At 41.6% G+C, this 19,317-nt stretch overlaps 1 protein-coding gene across 12 annotated transcripts in view; it reads left to right on the top strand.

Moving 5' to 3' along the window:
• The first annotated feature begins 7,738 nt into the window (after window positions 1-7,738).
• Window positions 7,739-19,317, top strand: part of ANKS1A (ankyrin repeat and sterile alpha motif domain containing 1A) — a 282,636-nt gene continuing 271,057 nt past the window's right edge. For 3 of the 12 annotated variants that reach the window (XM_056818069.1, XM_056818072.1, XM_056818074.1), the window contains exon 1: window positions 7,768-8,095. In XM_056818069.1, the coding sequence (XP_056674047.1) occupies window positions 7,896-8,095 (200 nt within the window). In that variant the 5' untranslated portion in view covers window positions 7,768-7,895. Of the gene's footprint in view, window positions 8,096-19,317 lie in introns of all 12 variants that reach the window. The other 9 variants (XR_001628236.2, XM_007483719.3, XM_056818073.1 and 6 more) reach the window with 6 other exon arrangements.

Raw genomic sequence — 19,317 nt, forward strand, 5'->3', positions numbered from 1 at the left:
CCCGTTCCTCCGCCCTGGTAGCCTTTGAGGGACAGGTCTATAGGGTATCCCCTGAGGTCTCGGATTACCCGTTGGAGGAGTCTGAACCAGGCTGGCTGCCAGGATGCAGGCCACCTCTCTTTGGCATCTACGGTCTTTCTGTCTCTCTTCCTGCCTGTGTTTCTCTTCTCTCTCTTCTCTCCTTTTTCTCTCCTCTTTTTCTTCCAGATCCTTCCTTTCGGCCCTATCTTTCAGAGTTTCTCGGGTGTTAAAAACCCTCTCTGAAATTCGCAAGAGGTCAGATATACTCTAGTTCCCTAAATCCTCTGTCTTCTGGAGCTTGCGGTGAATATCTGGTGCCACTTGGTTAACAAAGGCTAAAAGTTTGGTAGCTCGACTAGTTTCTGCTTGGGGGTCCATGGGGGTATACAGCCAGAGTGCCTTTTGCAGATGTTCTAAAAAAGCTGTTAGACTTTCATCTGCTACTTGCCTAACTAAATTAACCTTGGTAAAATAGTGGCTGGTGGGCCGCAGCCCAGAGACCGGTCATGAGAATCTGGTGATAGACATGGAGATGCTCCCTACCCTCAGGTTGCTCAAAATCCCAACTGGGACAAGTGAGAGGGAAGGCTTCTTCGATGAGGTGTTGCTGGATCGTGGGACGGCCGTGCACCCCATTAGCACATTTTTGCAGGCCTCCATGAAGATGTGTTCACGCTCTTTGAGGGTGAAAAGGACCTGCAAAAGCTGCTGACAATCGTCCCAAGTGGGACTGTGGGTAGACATAATAGATTCGCATAGATCGATAAGTTTTTGGGGTTCCTGGGAAAAGGGAGGGTTTTGGGTCTTCCAGTTATAGAGGTCACTGGAGGAAAATGGCCAATATTGGTAAAGTCGGGGGGCCTCTGGAACTGAAGGGCCCATGACCCGCACAGTTAAGATGGCACTAGTAGAAGAAGAAGGTTTCTCAGCCTCGGGGTCAGGGGTTGGCACCCTCCTCTCCCCCTTGTGTGACTTGCTAGGGGACTAGAGTGGGGGCTAGCTGCTGCGACTGCCTCCCCCAGAAGATGATTCAGATCAGGATATAAGGGGACATAAAGAGGCAGGGAAGGATCGGGGGGAAGGGGTGGGCTATTGTCTGAATCCTGTAGAACTGGTTTCTTGGGTGAGGAAGGGGGAGAAGGGGTCGCCTGTAGTTGGAGGGCCAGAACTTGGGGAGAGTTCTACCTTGTGGTGGGTAGGGAAGGGGAAGGTTGCAAAGGTTGTCGAAAAGGCTGCAACCACAAGGGTGGTTTCAGAGCCACATCCTGCCAGGCGATTATATATGGGACCTGATCTGGGTGACTGGAGGGTCGGAGGTCCAGAATGAGGGAACTGAGGTTGGAGATGACCCCCAAGCTAAAGGTGCCCCCTTCGGCCATCCAAACTCAAGGGTAGGCCACTTTGAATCACAATGGGTGACAAGGTGCCCCTTCTTAACAGTGAGGGAGAGATTCTGGGCTCATTCCTTAAAGACGGAGAAGTGAGCCAGGACCAAATCTAAGGGGGTAGATGTTTGTTGGCCCATGAGGACCATTAAAGGCCCAAATATAGAAAGACACATGAGACAAACAATAAAGGCCAGACAGCAAAAAGACGTAGAAGACAAACAGAGATACAGACTTTTACTAGGTTTCGGGGCAGGCAAGAGTACACTCCCCCAACCCCAAGGGCTTATCTTAGAGATCCTATTCCTCGGCACATCTGCCAGCATGGAGATTTTTCACTCGCTGTCTAATAGTGCTCCTTAGGACTCATTGGGTCCTCAGAGGACTAGAACCTCTGTTGCAGGGACCCTGTCCCTGTCCCAAGTCCAACTTGGGTGGGGAGGGCCTCCAACCACCCCAAAGTTCCTACTGAGCGCTCTTAATAAATTCTCTAGAAGGGAAACCTCTCAATCTCTCAAAACAACAATTCTGCTTCCCGGCCGTTCTGGCCCGGCCCCTCACGGGACTCAGGAACCTCGTACTTGGCAGGTCTTCACTCAGAAACAGGTGAAACGGGGCCTTTATGGATCCAACTTGGCAATAGGCTGTTTCCTTATAATCCGAGGATCACAGAATCTGCCAGCCACTTAGCTATATGCTGCGATCCAGACTCTCCCTTCCCCATACATATTCAAACAGACTAATACACTCAGATTTCCCTTCAGGGATTCAAGGACCTTTACCACTGTGTGGTCCAAACCTTTGGAATCCCGGACGAGTCCCCAAATGTTTGGTCTGGTTCTGGTTCTGGTTCTGATTCCAAGGAGGACACACACACAATGGTAATGCAATACGCAAGAGGTACTTTTATTCAAGCTATATGCTGGGTCTCCACAACAAGTGAAAGACCTTGAGCATTGTGTGAACCTTGTTTATATAGAGGGGATAGAGGAAGGGGAGTTGTCCTGACACCCAGGTGCCAAAAGGGAAGACACATCAATCTTATTAGTCTTTGCTACCCAGATATTTAACATTTGGTCATGGTGACCTAGGTCAGGTCAGTGAACCTGGAGATAACATATCCTTGTGAAACCTGAAGTTCTGAGATAACATATCTTTGTGAACCTACATAAATAAGGACATGTCAGCCTTAGTTCTTGGGACAAGGGGCCCATTAGGGGTTCATCTGGAAGGTGAGTTCCCATGATATAAATCTATTTCTTCACAATCTAATATAACAAGTAGGAGAAGATAGATTTTAATCCAATTTCCTGAAAGGAAAAGCACCTTACCCAACTGGCCAAGTCCAGGTCTGCTGATCCGTCTCCAATCTTGAACCCCAACACTTTCTCCTCAGGTGGTGTTAATCACGTTGCATGCCAAATATAGGAACCACCAGCAGTTCCTATATAATGAACCTGTGGCTGGTGACCTGAGAAGGAGAATGGAGGCTGGAGGAATATGAAAAAAAGATTATAGGTAGAGGGAGAAACGCCGGAATAAAGACTCAGAGACAAGTTAAAACATGTGAGGAGTCGGGAGCTCTGTTAATACCTCTCTAGAAGAAGATAACAAGCAGAGAAATTAGAAGTAGGAGAAACAAGAGAACATGTGGGGAGCTGAGATCTCTGGGATACCTCCCATGGACCAGAGCGCCAAAAGATTAATGGGAGATATGTGGGGCAACTGTGTTGCATGAATCAAGCAGACATGAGGAGCAATATAGGCAAGACCAAGAGATGTAAGATCAAGAGGTGCAAGAGGCAAGAGCAAGAGCAAGAGCACGAGCATGAGAGGCAAGGCAAGAGGGAGTCTTGCACATGTTCCCCAACTTTTATTGGAGATTTTAGGAATGTGAAGTGGGAGGTGATTAACGAATATGTGACATGACATAGGTTTTAACATTGGTTGAATTGACAATCACGAAACCAAAGAGGAGGGGATTAATCCAACATGCGCTTTGGAAAGGAATGTGGTCCAACAAGGCGCGAGCTAGGTCACTATGGCTGGCAACGCCCTGCCCAGGGATTCACTTGTCCTTTGGACTGTTGCTTTCCATACAATGATCATTAAGTGATCTGACCATGAGTCTGGTAAATGAATACATAGGATACAATACCAATACATCAATCATACTTCCAAGATGCTAACATGCCTGGTGTGCTACAAGTCTCAACCCTAAATTTACCCCTTACACCTTATTTTCCTCATGTATAAAATGAAGATAATAAAAGCACCTTCCTGGAAGAACTGTAGTGAAGACAAAATGAAATAATGTTTTTAAAGTTTAGTATAGTTCCGGGTACATAACAGGCACTTAATGTTTGTTTCCTCCCTATCTTCTCTCTGTGCTTTAGGAAGATTATTTTGATTGCTGTTTGGAGAATGGATTGGAAATGAATTGAGATCATAAGCCATTCTGAAGTATGCAAAATCAACTAGATAAGCATTTTTTCAGCATTTACTACCATACTGTGTTCCAAGTCCTAGGAAGACAAATAGAAGCAAAAGGAAAGACAATCTCTACCCTTGGGAATCTCACATTCTAATGGGGGAAGATAACTCATAAAAGAAAGCTAAAAATTGGGGAGATGGAAAGGAGAAAATAAGGGGGGATGGAAGAAATTTGAAGATTTAGGAGTGGACCCTGGAAGGGAATGAAGGAAGATGTGCTTTTTTGAGCACTTTCCTTAAAAATGAAGGTTCTAGGAGGAACCAATCAATCAGAGGAGGCCCCTAAGGTACAGAGTGAACCTTCAGAGTAAATAAGCTGCTACTGCCTATAAGCACTAGGTGGTACAGTGGACAGAACACTGGGCCTGGAAACAGGAAGACTAGAATTCAAATTCAAGCTGATATTTATTAGTTATGTGATCCTCAGCAAGTCATTTAACTTCAGTTTCCTCAACTGTAAAATGATAATATAACAGGTTGTTATGAGGATCAAAGGAAATATTTGTAAAGTCCTTGGCACATAGTAAGTTTTCTATAAATGCTTATTCCCTTCCCTGTGGCATGGTAAAAGTCTCTGGAGAGTCAACAATGTAAAGCACTTTTAACATATTATCTCATATGAACATCACAACAATTCTGCTTTATGTATTATTATAATAATATGCTATAGGCACATCATTACTCGTATTTTATAGTGGAGCAAACTGAGACTGAGAAAGTTTGGGCAGCTCTCAGTCACAGATTCAATAACTGTTAGAGGATTTAAACACAGGTCTTTCTTAGTCCAAATCCAGCAGTTTTATCTACACTACCACACTGATTTTCTTTCTTTCTTTCTTTTTTTAATTTGGTCAATATCAAACATTATTCCTTGGTTACAAAAAGGATATTCTATTCCTCCCTCCCCTCCCCCTGCCCTTCCCATAGCTGATATGCAATTCCACTGGATATTACATGTGACCTTGATCAGAACCTATTTCCATGTTGTTGATGTTTGCACTAGGATGTTCATTTAGGGTCTATATCCTCAATCATATCCCCCTCGACCCATGTAATCAAGCAGCTGTTTTTTTCCATGTTTCTACTCACACAGTTTTTCCTCTGAATGTAGGTAGTGTTCTTTCTCATAGATCCCTCCAGGTTGTTCAGGATCACTGCATTGCCACTAATGGAGAAGTCCATTACATTGGATTGTACCACAGTGTATCAGTCACACTGATTTTCTAACAAAATACTGCCATTAGGAAAGCTGTATTCTTTACTTTGCAAAATGCTTATTATATATACTGGACAAACCAGCCTATAAACAGGTAGCCGTCAGTTAGGGAATAACTGAACAAGTTATGGGATTTGAATGTGTGCTGTAAGAAATGATGGAAGGCGACAGTAGAAGAGAGATCTGGGAAGGCATAAACTGAAGCAGAAGCATAATTTATACAATAATAACAATGCTATAAAGACAATTTTGAAAGACTTAGAAACTCGCAGCAGCATAATGACTGACTATAATTTCAGAGGTCTCAGGATGAAATATACTGTCCCACTCCTGAAAAAGAATTGGACTCAGTGCAGATTGAGTCATTTTTATGGAGATGGCCAATTTGGGAATTTGTTTTGCTTGACTCTACATGTTTATAACAGGGGGAGAATAAGGGAGGAAGAAGAGAAAGAAAGGAGTTCTTCCTTTGAAAATAAAATAAGATGTAATAAAAAAAAAATAGACAGGAGATACCTTGGTATCGCAAATTTGATTAGTACCCTTAATCCAGAAGAACTAGGCAACTGGAGGTAAGTGAGTTGCCAAGAGACACACGGCTAGGAAGTGTCTGAAGTAAAAATTGAACCGCTGTCTCCAGGCCTGGCTCTCCATACAATGAGCCACCTAGCTGGCCCCCCCACCAAATCCATTTCTTTTAAAAAGGCAATTTGTTTCTTGACTTAACCTGTCTAGGAGGAGTACTCTGGAGTTTTAGACTGGAAATATATTTACTTTGTAAATATCTTTAGAAACCTTAAAAAAAGTTTTATGCTTCCACAGATATCAATGAACCTGTACCTAAATAGGAATTTCTTCTACAACATTGCTTTTTATTTATCTATTTGGTTCCTGATTCTGGTTTTGGCTTTCTCTTTTTCTAGTTTCCAAAGAAAATATTCAGAGAATAAGCACCAGACAGTGATACTTTATGAGGTCAGATCAGGGGAACTGGGAAGTGAAAGTTAAATTTATTTTTATTGTTCACTTAATTTTATAACATCACCAAGCCAGAATCCATCCAGAGGTTTCTCCAATTAAAAAATGTTCTCTCAGATCTTCTTTCTACTCTAAGATCACAAGACAACTAGACATGTAGTCATAAGACTTGCTTGGTTCAGAGTCCTTATTCTACCAATAGTGTAATTCTGGACAGTTCACTTACTCTGAACCTGTTTCCTCAATTATATAATGGGTGCAATAAAACTTCTTACTACTTACCTAACAGGGTTATTGTAAGAAAATCTTAAAGTGCTGTACAAATGTGAGTTCTTATTGTTAAGATTTGTCAGAGATGAGATTTGGTCAGTGACAGAACTAAAACTTCAATGCATATCTTTTGACTGTTTCATGGCTACTTAGTTCTCTCTATGAATGCCCTTTCTACTTGATAGCCTCTATGGAAGGAACACATAGGGTGATTTTACAAGCTGTCCTTGATTTTCTGGGACAGTGAAACTCAGTTCTGCACAATAGAAGAAAGCTGATCTAATGCCTAACAATTCTTTCCTGATAGTAGGTAACATTTATATAGGCATTCAAAGTTTGCAAAGTGCTTTCCAAGTATTATCTCAGTTTATTTCCACAGCAACCTTGGGAGATAGTTGCTATTATCATCTCCACTTTAAAGATAAGGAAACTGAGGCAGAAAGAAAATAAGTGAGGTGTACAGAATCACATAACTAGTAAGCATCTGAAGCAAAATTTAATCTGTTCTTAGTCTCCCCAGTTTAGCATTCTTTGCACCTTAGCTTCCAGATGAACTTTCATGAACTGTCAAGTGTTTCAAACAGAATTAAACACAACTTGACTGAGTTTGAATCCTGAAGCTACTGTGTACTAACTTTTTCCTTGATCAAATCAGTCCCCTCTGGGAATCTTAGTTTCCTCATCTATAAAATGAATTTGGACCAGCTTTTAATACTAGGACCTACTTTTGTTAGGTTCTTGGAGTTGAAAGATATCATGGAATTCCATGTGGTCCGACTCCACTTCAATAGACATTTATTGTAAAATCATTTATTAAGCGTTATGTCCCAGACACTATATTATAGAAAAGAAAACTCAAGGTCGCACAGGCAACAAGTAGCAGAACTGAGATTTAAACCACTTATTCCCTGATTCAGAAGCAACGTTCTTTCAACACAGTACTGGAAAACGTAGTCGAGTCCACGACCAAAGTTCCCTCTTGGCGCCTGGGCAGCCTAAATTCAATACCCGATTTCCCGTCTAGGGGGTTTTTGAATGCCACGGAGACAGTTGGTGGGGAGGTCCCCAAAGTGCCTCCAAGATGTGCTCGGGACTAGAAGGTCGAGAAAGCTCACAGCGCTTCTCGCACATCTGGCAATACCTAGCACTAGAACCGAAAATTATTTCGCTGGGCCCTGACTCCGAAGGTCCAGCCAGGTCCCCAACTCAATACTACTCACCTCCCGCCGGTATTGTACTTTCCCGCTTAGGTAGGAAAAGGGGCGGGACGTCCGCGCGGTCCGGGATTGGAGAGGAGAAGGGAGGAGCGAGATGACACAAGACGCCGGATGCCGGAAGTGACGAAATCGCAGGAGGCGGGGTGGGGGAAGGGGAGGAACGGAGCGGGGGGGGGTGGGGTGGGAAGTAGCGTCCCCGGCTGGTTGGGGGGGGGTGCGTTGCCCGGAGACAGAAAGTTTGGGCTCCGGAGCGGGCGCGGTGGCCCCGGGGCGGGGTCCGGGGGGTCCGGGGAGGAGGACGGCAGATCCGGTAGAATGGGGAAGGAGCAGGAGTTGCTGGAGGCGGCCCGCACCGGGCACCTCCCGGCGGTGGAGAAGCTGCTGTCCGGGAAGCGGCTCTCTTCGGGCTTCGGCGGTGGCTCTGGCGGTTCTGGCGGCGGCTCCGGGGGCAGCTCCGGGAGCAGTGGAGGCGGTGGCCTGGGCTCCTCTAGCCACCCCCTCTCCAGTCTCCTCAGGTGGGTGTGAGCCTTGCGGAGGGGGCGCGGCGCGCGCCGGGCCTCCCCTCCCCCCCAACTCCGCGCGTGAGGCGGGGTGAGGGGGGGGACCCCGGGGAGGCCCGGGCACCTGGGGCCTGAGGCGAGAGGAAGGCGGAGTTTCCCCCCTCCCCCCATTCACACACCTTCCCGGGAACTGCGGCGCAGGAACCCTGCGAGACCTGCGGAGAGCGTCTGGCTCGGGTCCTGGGTCCGGCCCTGGAAGCTGCTTGGTCCTGTGCATGCTCACGCACGGGTGGAGTGGCAGCCTGGGCCCTCCCAGTAGTGTGTGTGGATAGGGGATGCATTAATTCCTGAGTGACCTTGGGGAAGTTTCAATCTTTGGACCGGGAGATTGTTTCCTGATCTGTCATTTAAGAGAGTTGGATCCGACGATCTCTGAGGTCTCTCTCTCTGTTCTAAACCCTATGACTACTGATTTGGGTTAATTCTCCGAGTCTCACTTTTACGATTTGGGGAAACTGGTGAGGATAATTGCGTTGCCTTTACCTCTGAGTCGTTGTGAGGAAAGGGCTTTGTAAACACTGTAGTAGCAATGTGAGCACTTACTATATACTATGTGCATCAGGCTGATGGCACTGGTGAGGTTGAGACTGTGCTCAGCTGGCACCCTTCACCTCTTGGCATGACTTCCCTCCATGCCCGTTATGGGTCACCAACTGTCACATTTATTAGGCCACTTCCTTTGCCATCCAGATGCAGAATCTACTCTTTCCTCCCAATGGGAATTTTGTTGATTCGGTTCCCTTAGGAGGACCTTGCCGCCTGCCTCTTCATCGGCTCAATATCATCTGGTTTATGTGCAGATTACTATATTTTTATTTTCATTCACTCTAGCATAAAGCATTATGAATTCTCCAAATTGAATCACAATAGGTTATTGTATCTTTAAGTATTAATCACTGAGCACTCATCAAGGAGAAAAATTGAAAAATGTTTAGAAAAGGGGAGAAGTTTTAAACTTTCACTGAGACTATTTTTAAACTGTGTAAATAGATGGTAGCTGGACCTAGTATTTAAAAACCACCTTTTTTTGTGACTAGAAGACAATTTGGGATGCTTTGTCATTGTGTGTAGAATTTGATAGTGATTCAGCACTTTTCTTTTATAGATTGAGTTCTTTTCCTTCCTCGTTTTTTTTGTTTGTTTTTTTTTAGGTTTTAAGAAGTGGAAGTTCCTTTAGAAATGGCTTTGTTAGCTGTTTCCTCATTAGTCTTTTGGTTTTAGTTGTTTAAACTTTTAAAAAATGTGTCCAATTTCATTTAAAACAAAAATTTATTGAGTACTTTCTGTATCCAGGATTATATTAGATATTTCGGAATATAAAAGTGTAATTGCCCTGCCTTATGGTCTCATTGGGGAGACAAGATTAAATGGAACAAGTGGAGGGCAAAAGAGTACTATATAAAACTTGGTGACTCTCAATTTCCTTTAGTATATAATAAACTCCACTAGTATTTAGAGCTTCTTACAATCTGGCTTCAGTTTACCCTTCCATATCTACTATCTATTATTCTTTTCCCCACATTTATTTTCCAGCCAAACTAGCCTACTTGGTGTTCTCATGCATGGTATTCCATGTTCTGCTTCTCATCCTTTACCTATTCATGCATTCATTTCTACTTTCCTTATCCTTGCCTCTGAATTTCTAGTTTCTTTAAAAGCTCAACCCAAGGGACATCTTTTGGTCATCTTTCCCAGTTGCTAGTGCCTCCCTCAACAATGACAACAAAAAAGGTACATGTGTGTACATATTGATACTCTATTAAAATGTCAGCTCCACGAAATCAGGGATCTCTCTCTCTCTCTCTTTTTTTTTTTTGGTCTTTCCTCTTTGTGTAGCACAGTAGAAGTTAAAAGGAAAAAAATTGTGGTGGGAATAGATGATCAGGGAAGTCTTCAAAGGAGATGGGGGACACATGTAAGACCTTAATGGATAAGTAGAATTTGGATAGATGATAGAGATTGTCACATTCCAAATAATATTGGCAAAGTACTAGTATAGTTGATCATAATATGGGAAAGTGGGCAGTAAAGAGACAGGCCTAATTGGATAGGAAGGATTTGGGTTGTGGAAAACAAAGTTGGATAGTGTCCAAGGCAGGTGAATCTTTACTCCAGATGAAGTATTGAGACGTTTAGTAATGATGCCATAGTTCCCTATAATACCCTATTAATATGAAATATAGCGAAGTCTCCAATTTTTTTTTTTGAGAATTTAGCCTCCAAACGATACAAGATTAGGAAATTATATTTGAACTCATTTTGTGCTACTGTGGTTGGCATTTTGTCTTCATGTTAAAGGGGGGTGTTGTCTTCAGTCCTCTAGAGTAAGATAGAGCTTACTTGCTCATTCCTCTGTTGATATGATGATAGAGATGCTTAAGTGCTGTTCCAGATTCTAGTTCCTGGGGCTCCTGGGGGCAGGGAGGAGGATTCTTTAGTTACCAGTTATGCCAGGTGTGCCATTAATTATAACCATCTTAGAGATGTCTCTGATTAAAAGTATTGAAAGATTTAGCAAATGAGAACATTAACTTAAATATTACTTAGTTCATTACTTCCCTTTTTTGTGTAGAAATATTAGTGTTCTTTTTAAAAACCCTCAAATGTACTCTTATCACATAAAGAACTGTGTAGTTTCATTTTGCTTTTTTTTTTTATAACTTCTTTCCCATCCTCTTTTATCCCTTCTTCCCATGTTTCACTACCTCCTTATGTATCACTCGTCTACCTCTAATTGCAACTTGAGTCTTTTTCTTTTAGACTTGTTACTTTCATCTGCTCACCCGCCGAACCCCCCCCCCCCCCCCCATATAAATGTGTGTATGGAAATTCTGTTGAGAAAACTCTTAGGCAGCTTGGAACCTACACTACAATTTATTGTCTGTAGGAATTGCCTGTGGGCATCAAGAAGTTAAGTAACTTACCTAGAATCACAGAGATGGTTTGTGACAGAAGTAGTACTTAAACCCTGGTCTTCATCTTCTTTTTAAACACTTATCTTCTTTAGAATGAATTCTAAGATAGAAGAGCAGCAGGTGCCAGGCAGTGGGGGTTAAGTGACTTGGCTAGGGTCACAAAGCTAGGAAGTATTTCAGTACAGATTTCCAAATCCAGGCTTAGCCTGGATCCACTGTGCTGCCTTAGGACCCAGATCTTCTTAATTTTGAAGTTGACTTTCTATCCACTCTGCCATATTGCCTCATACATAAAGTGTTGTTTACCTTAAATAAGACTTTGGAGACTTGCCGGGAATCTGTGATTACACATATGTGTTTAACATTACTAATACTTAGGACACATTTGGTTTATTAGTCTATGCTCCCAACCTCTAACCCCTTATCTATATACTGTTAATTCTTCAAGACCCTGTTCAAGTCTCATCTAGACTCCAGGGTAACATTAATACTATCTTTAACTTCTTTTGTACATTTTGGCTACAGTACCCCACCAGCACACTTTAAAAAATCTTTTTATATCTAATTGTGCTATACAGTTGAGCACTTTTACATCAGTATATAATTCTGACACATAGTTACATCCAATACTAGATGTAGCTAAGAATTAGGAAGAAAAGCAGCCAAAAATAAATGTGAAACTAATGCATTGAAATTCACTCCTTCACTAATAGGGGGCTCGCCCCTCAGGGTATTGCCAGAATCTTCTTTACTCTCTCATTTTATATATTCACCTCTCACAGGCTTGTTTATATGGTTTCTAGAGCATACCACATTAAAATAATAAACTAGAAACTGGAAAGGGGCAGCCATAGAAGTAATAGCAAGAAGTTTAACAGAAAATTAAAAGTAGATGCAGAAATTCAAGAAATGCAACCATTTGGGGGAAATAGTCTGTGTACTATTAAAGGGATAAAACCTCTGCTTTCTAGAAAGAGAGCCTTTCGTTTTTCTTTTTTCTTCCAAAGATAACTTATTTCCAGTGGATTTGGATAGCTGAGATTTTACTATCTATAAAATACTAATTGTTAAAAAAATAAATATTAGCATTTATTCTTCAGTTATATTGGACAATTTTGACAGGTAGAGACTGGATTATAGCAATTTTGATTTCAAAATATCTGACTGAGTAGTTGATACATAGCAGGCACACATTTAATCTTTGGAAAATTTTGCTAATTATCTAGACAGCCTACTAAGTTTGTAGAAAAGTGGAATGCAAATGCAGTAAGATTTGGGTTTACTTAAGTGGCCAAATGAAAAAGAGAAAAAAATCTGGTCAAGAAGAAAACTAAAATCATAAATCAAGACATTGATGTGAGGTATGAATGAAAGTAAACTTTGATTCCAGAAGCAGAGAGAAGCTAAATCAAATACAAGAGTTCAGAAAAGTAGAAAGGAAGATTGTATAATAGTTTATGTTATGGATTGGACCTAAAACATTCAACCAACCTTTTTTTTAAGGGGCTACTTACTACATTTAAAATCAAATACTGTGGAAAGTAGAAAGCAAAAGTAAGGTGAAGTTCTTGATCCTATAGTAGACCTTATAGTGCAAAGGGAAGATGACACAAATAATTAAACTGCAAAATAATGCATAAGTACACTCAGTGAATGTAAAATACAGTATTTCCTGAAGTACATTGATGATGGATGGGTGATGAAGGAAGGTTTCATTAGAGGAAGAGTAGGCTTTTGAGTTATTCTGAGTACAGTACAATAGACAAGGAGGACAATTTGATCTATTCTGAGCTATATGGTAGAAGGAAAATGTTGGACATATATGAGAGTGTTGTCCAGTTTAGCTGGTAGGGAGTAATATTCAGTACTATAGGATGCTGACAGACTTGGGGTGGGGGGAGGTTGTGATTCCAGGTAAAGGAGTTTTAACTTGACTGTACACAATAAAGAGCAACTGAAGATTTCTGCTTGCAGTAGAATGGGTTTGGGTTTTGGGGTGGGTTTGGTTAGAGTGAGGGTGGGAAGATCTTTTAGGAGAGGTAGAGAAGTGGAGTAGGTCATGGGAGAATCTTGAGTTAAATTAGTTGAGTGGTAATGAGAATCTATACTAGAGTGGTGACATGGGAGCATACAGAAGGGAAAGAGGAGCAAGATTATCTGTAGAGCATGGTAACCATCAGATATGAGACAAAAAAGAAGAAAGAGTTAAGGCAACATTAAATTTTCAGACTTGGGAAATTAGGTGGCTACGCTAACAGAATTGTGAAGTGATGAAAGGGAAGGGGTTAGGGCAGTTCCTAGAAAAAGAATCCAGAATTACAAATTGTAGAGGTAAATGTGACTTATAGCAACGTATTTTTTTAAAGTAAAAAGGGAGAACACTAACTAGAAACAGATACAAATGAGGTACAAATGTTCTGGAAGGAATCTACATCTTGGTACTGGCTGCGTTTTTACTCAAATCCTTTCTCATCTCTCTCCCTTCTCTACTGGGTTTTGGTAGAGAAATTTTCGGTTTCCAGATTCTCTTTTTACCTCTATTACTCAGTAATCTCTCCTTTGAGATTTATGCAGTCCATATTTATCATTTAATACAGATTCTGGTAGCTATTATCTATTAACCCCTTCAGATATTCTCTCTCCTTTGTCAGTGCCAACATCACAGTCTTCACTTTTCCCATTTCTTCTTTTTTTAATAATATTTTATTTGATCATTTCCAAGCATTATTCATTAAAGACAAAGATCATTTTCTTTTCCTCCCCCTCCCCCCACCACCCATAGCCGACCCGTGATTCCACTGGGTATCACATGTGTTCTTGATTTGAACCCATTGCCACATTGTTAGTATTTGCATTAGAGTGTTCGTTTAGAGTCTCTCCTCTGTCATGTCCCCTCAACCACTGTAGTCAGGCAGTTGCTTTTCCTCGGTGTTTCTACTCCCACAGTTTGTCCTCTGCTTATGGATAGTGTTTTTTCTCCTAAATCCCTGCAGATTGTTCAGGGACATTATACTGCCACTAATAGAGAAGTCCATTACGTTCGATTGTACCACAGTTTATTAGTCTCTGTGTACAATGTTCTCCTGGTTCTGCTCCTCTCGCTCTGCATCACTTCCTGGAGGTCGTTCCAGTCTCCATGGAATTCCTCCACTTTATTATTCCTTTTTGCACAATAGTATTCCATCACCAACATATACCACAATTTGTTCAGCCATTCCCCAGTTGATGGACATCCCCTCGTTTTCCAATTTTTGGCCACCACAAAGAGCGCAGCTATGAATATTCTTGTACAAGTCTTTTTCCCCCATTATCTCTTTGGGGTACAAACCCAGCAGTGCTATGTTTCCCATTTCTTCTAATCCATTTCTTGCCCTCATGTGAAGGGATTTCAAGATACAGGTTGATGTTTCCTTGTATAGCCTAACTTCCCAGTTCCTAAATCTTCTCAGCTCCCTTGACCTACTCCATCCCTTCACTCTGCTACACACATATTCTCCTTTCATGTTCAAGAACTCTGAATTTCCTTTATCTGTTTATAGTTTTATTGAATCTTTCCAATTTTCCTTATCCCTTAAACTTACTCATTATCCTCATCTTGACTGCCAATCCCTACTTCCTTGAGTACGATCTATCATCCTTTCTTTGACTACCTTTTCCTCCATTCTGCATTTCAACTTCTTGGTAAACAACTCTGTGTACTATTCATTACCTTTGAATCTTCTGTTCCTTCTATCTCCTTTGCTGGTTCCTTCTTCAGATCATATTGTTTAACCAACAGTATCATGGTTCTGTCCTGGACCCTCTTCTCTTCTCCCTCTATATTACCTCACTTTGTAATTTCAACAGCCCCAATGGATTTAGTTACCATCTCTATGCTGATGATTAAAGTATGTCCAAAATGGAACTCAATATCTTTCTTCTTAAACTCTTCACTCCCCCCCACCCCCCATCCCTTCCCTATTACTGGGCAGGGCAACATTGTCCTCCCAGTCTCGCAACCTAGAGATTTCCTGGACACTTCACATATACAATCTGTTGCCCAGTTTCATCTTTGCAACATCTATTCACTTCTGTCCTCTGACACTGCCACCTTTCTAGTGTAGGCCCTTATCATTTCAATCTTGGATTATTGCAATAGCTTGCTGGTTGGGCCATCTGCCTCAACTCTTTCTCCATGCCAGTCCATTCTCCATTCAGCCACTAAAGTGATATTCCTACAGGACAGGTCTGACTGCATCATCCCCTTTACTCAGTAAACTTGTCTCTTGCCTTCAAGATCAACTACAAAATACTCTGTTTGGCATTCAAGGCTCTTCATAACCTAGTCCTCTCTTACTTTTGCAATCTTTTTACACCTTATTCCCTGACACTTATTCTTTGGTTCAGTGATACTGGCCTCCTAGCTTTTCCACACATTAAAAAAAATGGCTCCTGATATTTTCCCAATGCTCGGAATGGTCTCCCTCCTCTGCTCTAGCTCCTGAACTCCCTGGATTCCTTAAAGTCCCATCTTTTACTGGAAGCCTTTCCCAGCCCCTCTTAGCATTAGTGCCTTCTCTTCATGAATTGTTTCTTATTTATCCTGCATATAGCTTGCTCTGTACAGGTATCCTGTCCACATCAGTGGTGCCCCTTTGACTTGGACAATCTTTGTAAAATTTTTTGACCCTCTTTTTATACCACAGAGAAGAAGTCTGAATTTTTTCTTTTATCTTTTATGGAGTATTTTATAGAATCTTATAAAATTTGGGTTAAGTATTTGATCATAGTATATATAATTTTTAACTTTTTCTGTGCCATTTGCTGACCTTCAGATGTCATCTTCAGCTTCAGTGAATCTTCCTAAAGATTTCCATTTAGTTTCTTATGCTGCCCTGCAATAAATTGAAACTCTAATGAGGAAAGTTGAGGTGAAGAAGGGATGCCTGTATATATTTTTTGCGTGTTGCCTTCCCCATTATATTGTAAGCTTCTTCAGGGTAAGGACTGTCTTTTGCCTATGTTAGAATCCCATTGTTTGAGAGTGCCTGGCACATAGTAGGCACTTAATAAATGTTTGTTCCCTTATCCCATCAATAGTGAAAGCTTGCTAGATCTCAACCTTGTATTACTTCTACTGTCTGTCTTCACTTCTACTCTTCCTGTCTAAATTTTAATCTTTTTGCCAGATCTTCATTCTGATCACACCCACTAACAATGTGCTCCCTACCCCATGCTCTGTCCTGGACCTTCTTCTTTTGCTATACTCATTATATATACACACACTTAAACTCATCCATCATTTGAGACACCACCATCCTCCCAGTCACCTAGGCTCACAACCTTTAGGGGTCATCCTGGATTCCATATTCTTATCTCACATAACCAGTCTGTTACCAAGTGCTAACATTTCTACCTTTGCAACATATTTTTTATAAGGCCCTTTCTCTTCTCTGACACTGTCACCACCCTGATTTAGGCCCTTATCACCTTATCTCTGTTTTTTTATAATAGTCTTCTGGTTAGTCTCTGTTTCATTTCTCCCCCATTTTAGTCCATTCTTCACTCAGCTGCCAAAGTATTCTTCCAAAAGCACAGGTCTGAGACCATGTCAACTCCAGTTGCTCTCCATTGCCTTCAGGATAAAATATAAAATGCTCTGTTTGACTTTTATAGATCTTGCCAAGCTTATCCCCTTCCATCTTTCCAGTCTTCTTACACTTTTCTCTCCTCTCTGTAGTCTGTGATCTAGTGACATTGACTTCCTTGCTGTTTCTTGAACCACACATACCATCTCCAAATTCAGGGCATTTTCTTTTTCTGTTCCCCTATGCCTGGAAAGCTCTCCACCTCCTAGATTACTTAGCTTTCTTTATTTTCCTTTTTAGATCTGGAGGTTCTGGAGAGAAGGGGATGCATTTTACCTTTCTTTCTATCACAGCACAGTGTCTGGCTCAGAGTAAGCACTTAATTGGTGTCTTGATCCAAATGTTTCTGAACTGAATTGGATAAAATCACAAAACTAGATTGCATAGATCTCAACTATGACTTTAGGTGCTTCAATAGCCTACTCCTCTCTAATGAATTACTTATCCCTGTCCTCATGTCCTCTCCTTTTTTTTTCTAAAGCATTTTGTTCCCATCATTTTCCCTAGTAACAGTCCTGCCCAGGGTCCTATACCACTCAGGAGACCAATTCCTGGCCTACTGGGAGCAACATGAACACAAGGAGCCGGTCCTGGCATTAACACTGGCCACCATACTTGGTCTGATAGGGGTCAGTACGGGCATAGCCTCCTTGGTTACCTACCACACGGCTCTTAGAACCCTACATGCAGCTGTAAATGAGGATTTACGGCACATTGAGAAATCTCTCGATGCCCAGGAAACATTCCTGACATCCCTCTCCGAAGTAGTACTCCAGAATCACGGAGGTCTTGACCTCCTCTTCCTAAAGGAAGGCAGACTGTGTGTGGCATTGAAGGAAGAATGTTGTTTCTATACTGACCACACGGGTATAGTTAGGGAGTCCCTGATTGAACTTAAAAAGAGCCTAGATGCTAGGGACAAAGTCCTCACTTCCCACGATCCTTGATACCAGGATGTCTTCTAGGCATCCCCCTGGCTCACCACCCTGATCTCCACACTTGTAGGACCTTTTGCCATTTTCATCCTTCTGTCTTTTAGGCCTTGTATACTCAATCGCTTGGTCCAGTTGTGAAAGACAGGTAGGTCACACAGGTAGGTTTCACAATGTAGGTCAATTTTGAACATTGTTCCCTGGTAACAAAAATCATTTTCTATTCCTTCCCCCCTCCCCCCTTCCCTCCCGTTGTTGACGCACAATTCCACTGGGTATTACATGTGTCTTTGACCAGAATTCATTTCCATATTGTTGGTATTTCCACTAGGATATTCATTCAGAGTCTACCATCCCCAATCATATCCCCCTTGACCCATGTAATCAAACAATTATTTTTTCTTTGGTGTTTTTACTTCCATAGTTTTTCCTCTGAATGTGGACAGTGTTTTTTCTCATGGATCCCTCCAGGTTGTTCAGGATCACTGCGTTGTCACTAATGAGGAAGTCCATTACATTCAGTTGTACCACAGTATATCAGTGTCTGTGTACATTGTTCTCTTGGCTCTGTTCCTTTTGCTCTGCATCACTTCCTGGAGGTTGTTCCAGTCCCCATGGAATTCCTCCACTTTATTATTCCTTTGAGCACAATAGTATTCCATCACCAACATATACCACAATTTGTTCAGCCATTCCCCAATTGAAGGGCATCCCCTCATTTTCCAGTTTTTTGCCACCACAAAGAACGCAGCTATGAATATTCTTGTACAAGTCTTTTTCCTTATTTTCTCTTTGGGCTACAAACCCAGCATTGCTGTGGCTGGATCTAAGGGCAGACAGTCTTTTATCACCCTTTGGGCATAGTTCCAAATTGCCCTCCAGAATGGTTGGATCAATTCACAACTCCACTACCAATGCATTAATGTCCCAACTTTGCCACATCCCCTCCAGCATTCATTACTTTCCATAGTTGTCATGTTGACCAATCTGCTAGGTGTGAGGAGATACCTCAGAGTTGTTTTTATTTGCATCTCTCTGATTATAATAGATTTAGAACACTTTTTCATGTGCTTATTAATGGTTTTGATTTCTTTGACTGAAAATTGCCTATTCATGTCCCTTGCCCATTTATCAGGTTGATTTTTTGTACAATTGATTTAACTCTTTGTAAATTTGTGTAATTAGACCTTTGTCAGAGGTTTTTGTTATGAAGATTGTTTCCCAGTTTATTTCCCTTCTGATTTTTGGTTGCATTGGTTTTGTTTGTACAAAACCTTTTTAATTTGATGTAGTCAGAATTGTTTATTTTACCTTTCGTGACTCTTTCTAAGTCTTGCTTGGTTTTAAAATTATTCCCTTCTCAAAGGTCTGACATGTATACTATTCTGTGTTCACATAATTTACTATAGTTTTCTTCTTTATGTTCAGTTCATTCACCCATTCTGAGTTTATCTTGGTATAGGGTGTGAGGTGTTGATCTAAGCCTAATCTCTCCCACATTGTCTTCCAATTTTCCCAGCAGTTTTTATCAAATAGTGGATTTTTATTCCAGAAGCTGGGATGGATTTCTTGAACTGGATAGGTATCTTAAACTTAACATGGCCCAAACAAAACTCATTATCTTTCTTTACTAAAAACTGCCCCTCTTCTGAACTTCCCTATTATTGTTCTGGGTACCACCAACCTTTCATTCATTCAGCTTT

Source organism: Monodelphis domestica, chromosome 2 (genome assembly GCF_027887165.1).
Source record: "Monodelphis domestica isolate mMonDom1 chromosome 2, mMonDom1.pri, whole genome shotgun sequence".
Classification (NCBI taxonomy): Eukaryota; Metazoa; Chordata; class Mammalia; order Didelphimorphia; family Didelphidae; genus Monodelphis; species Monodelphis domestica.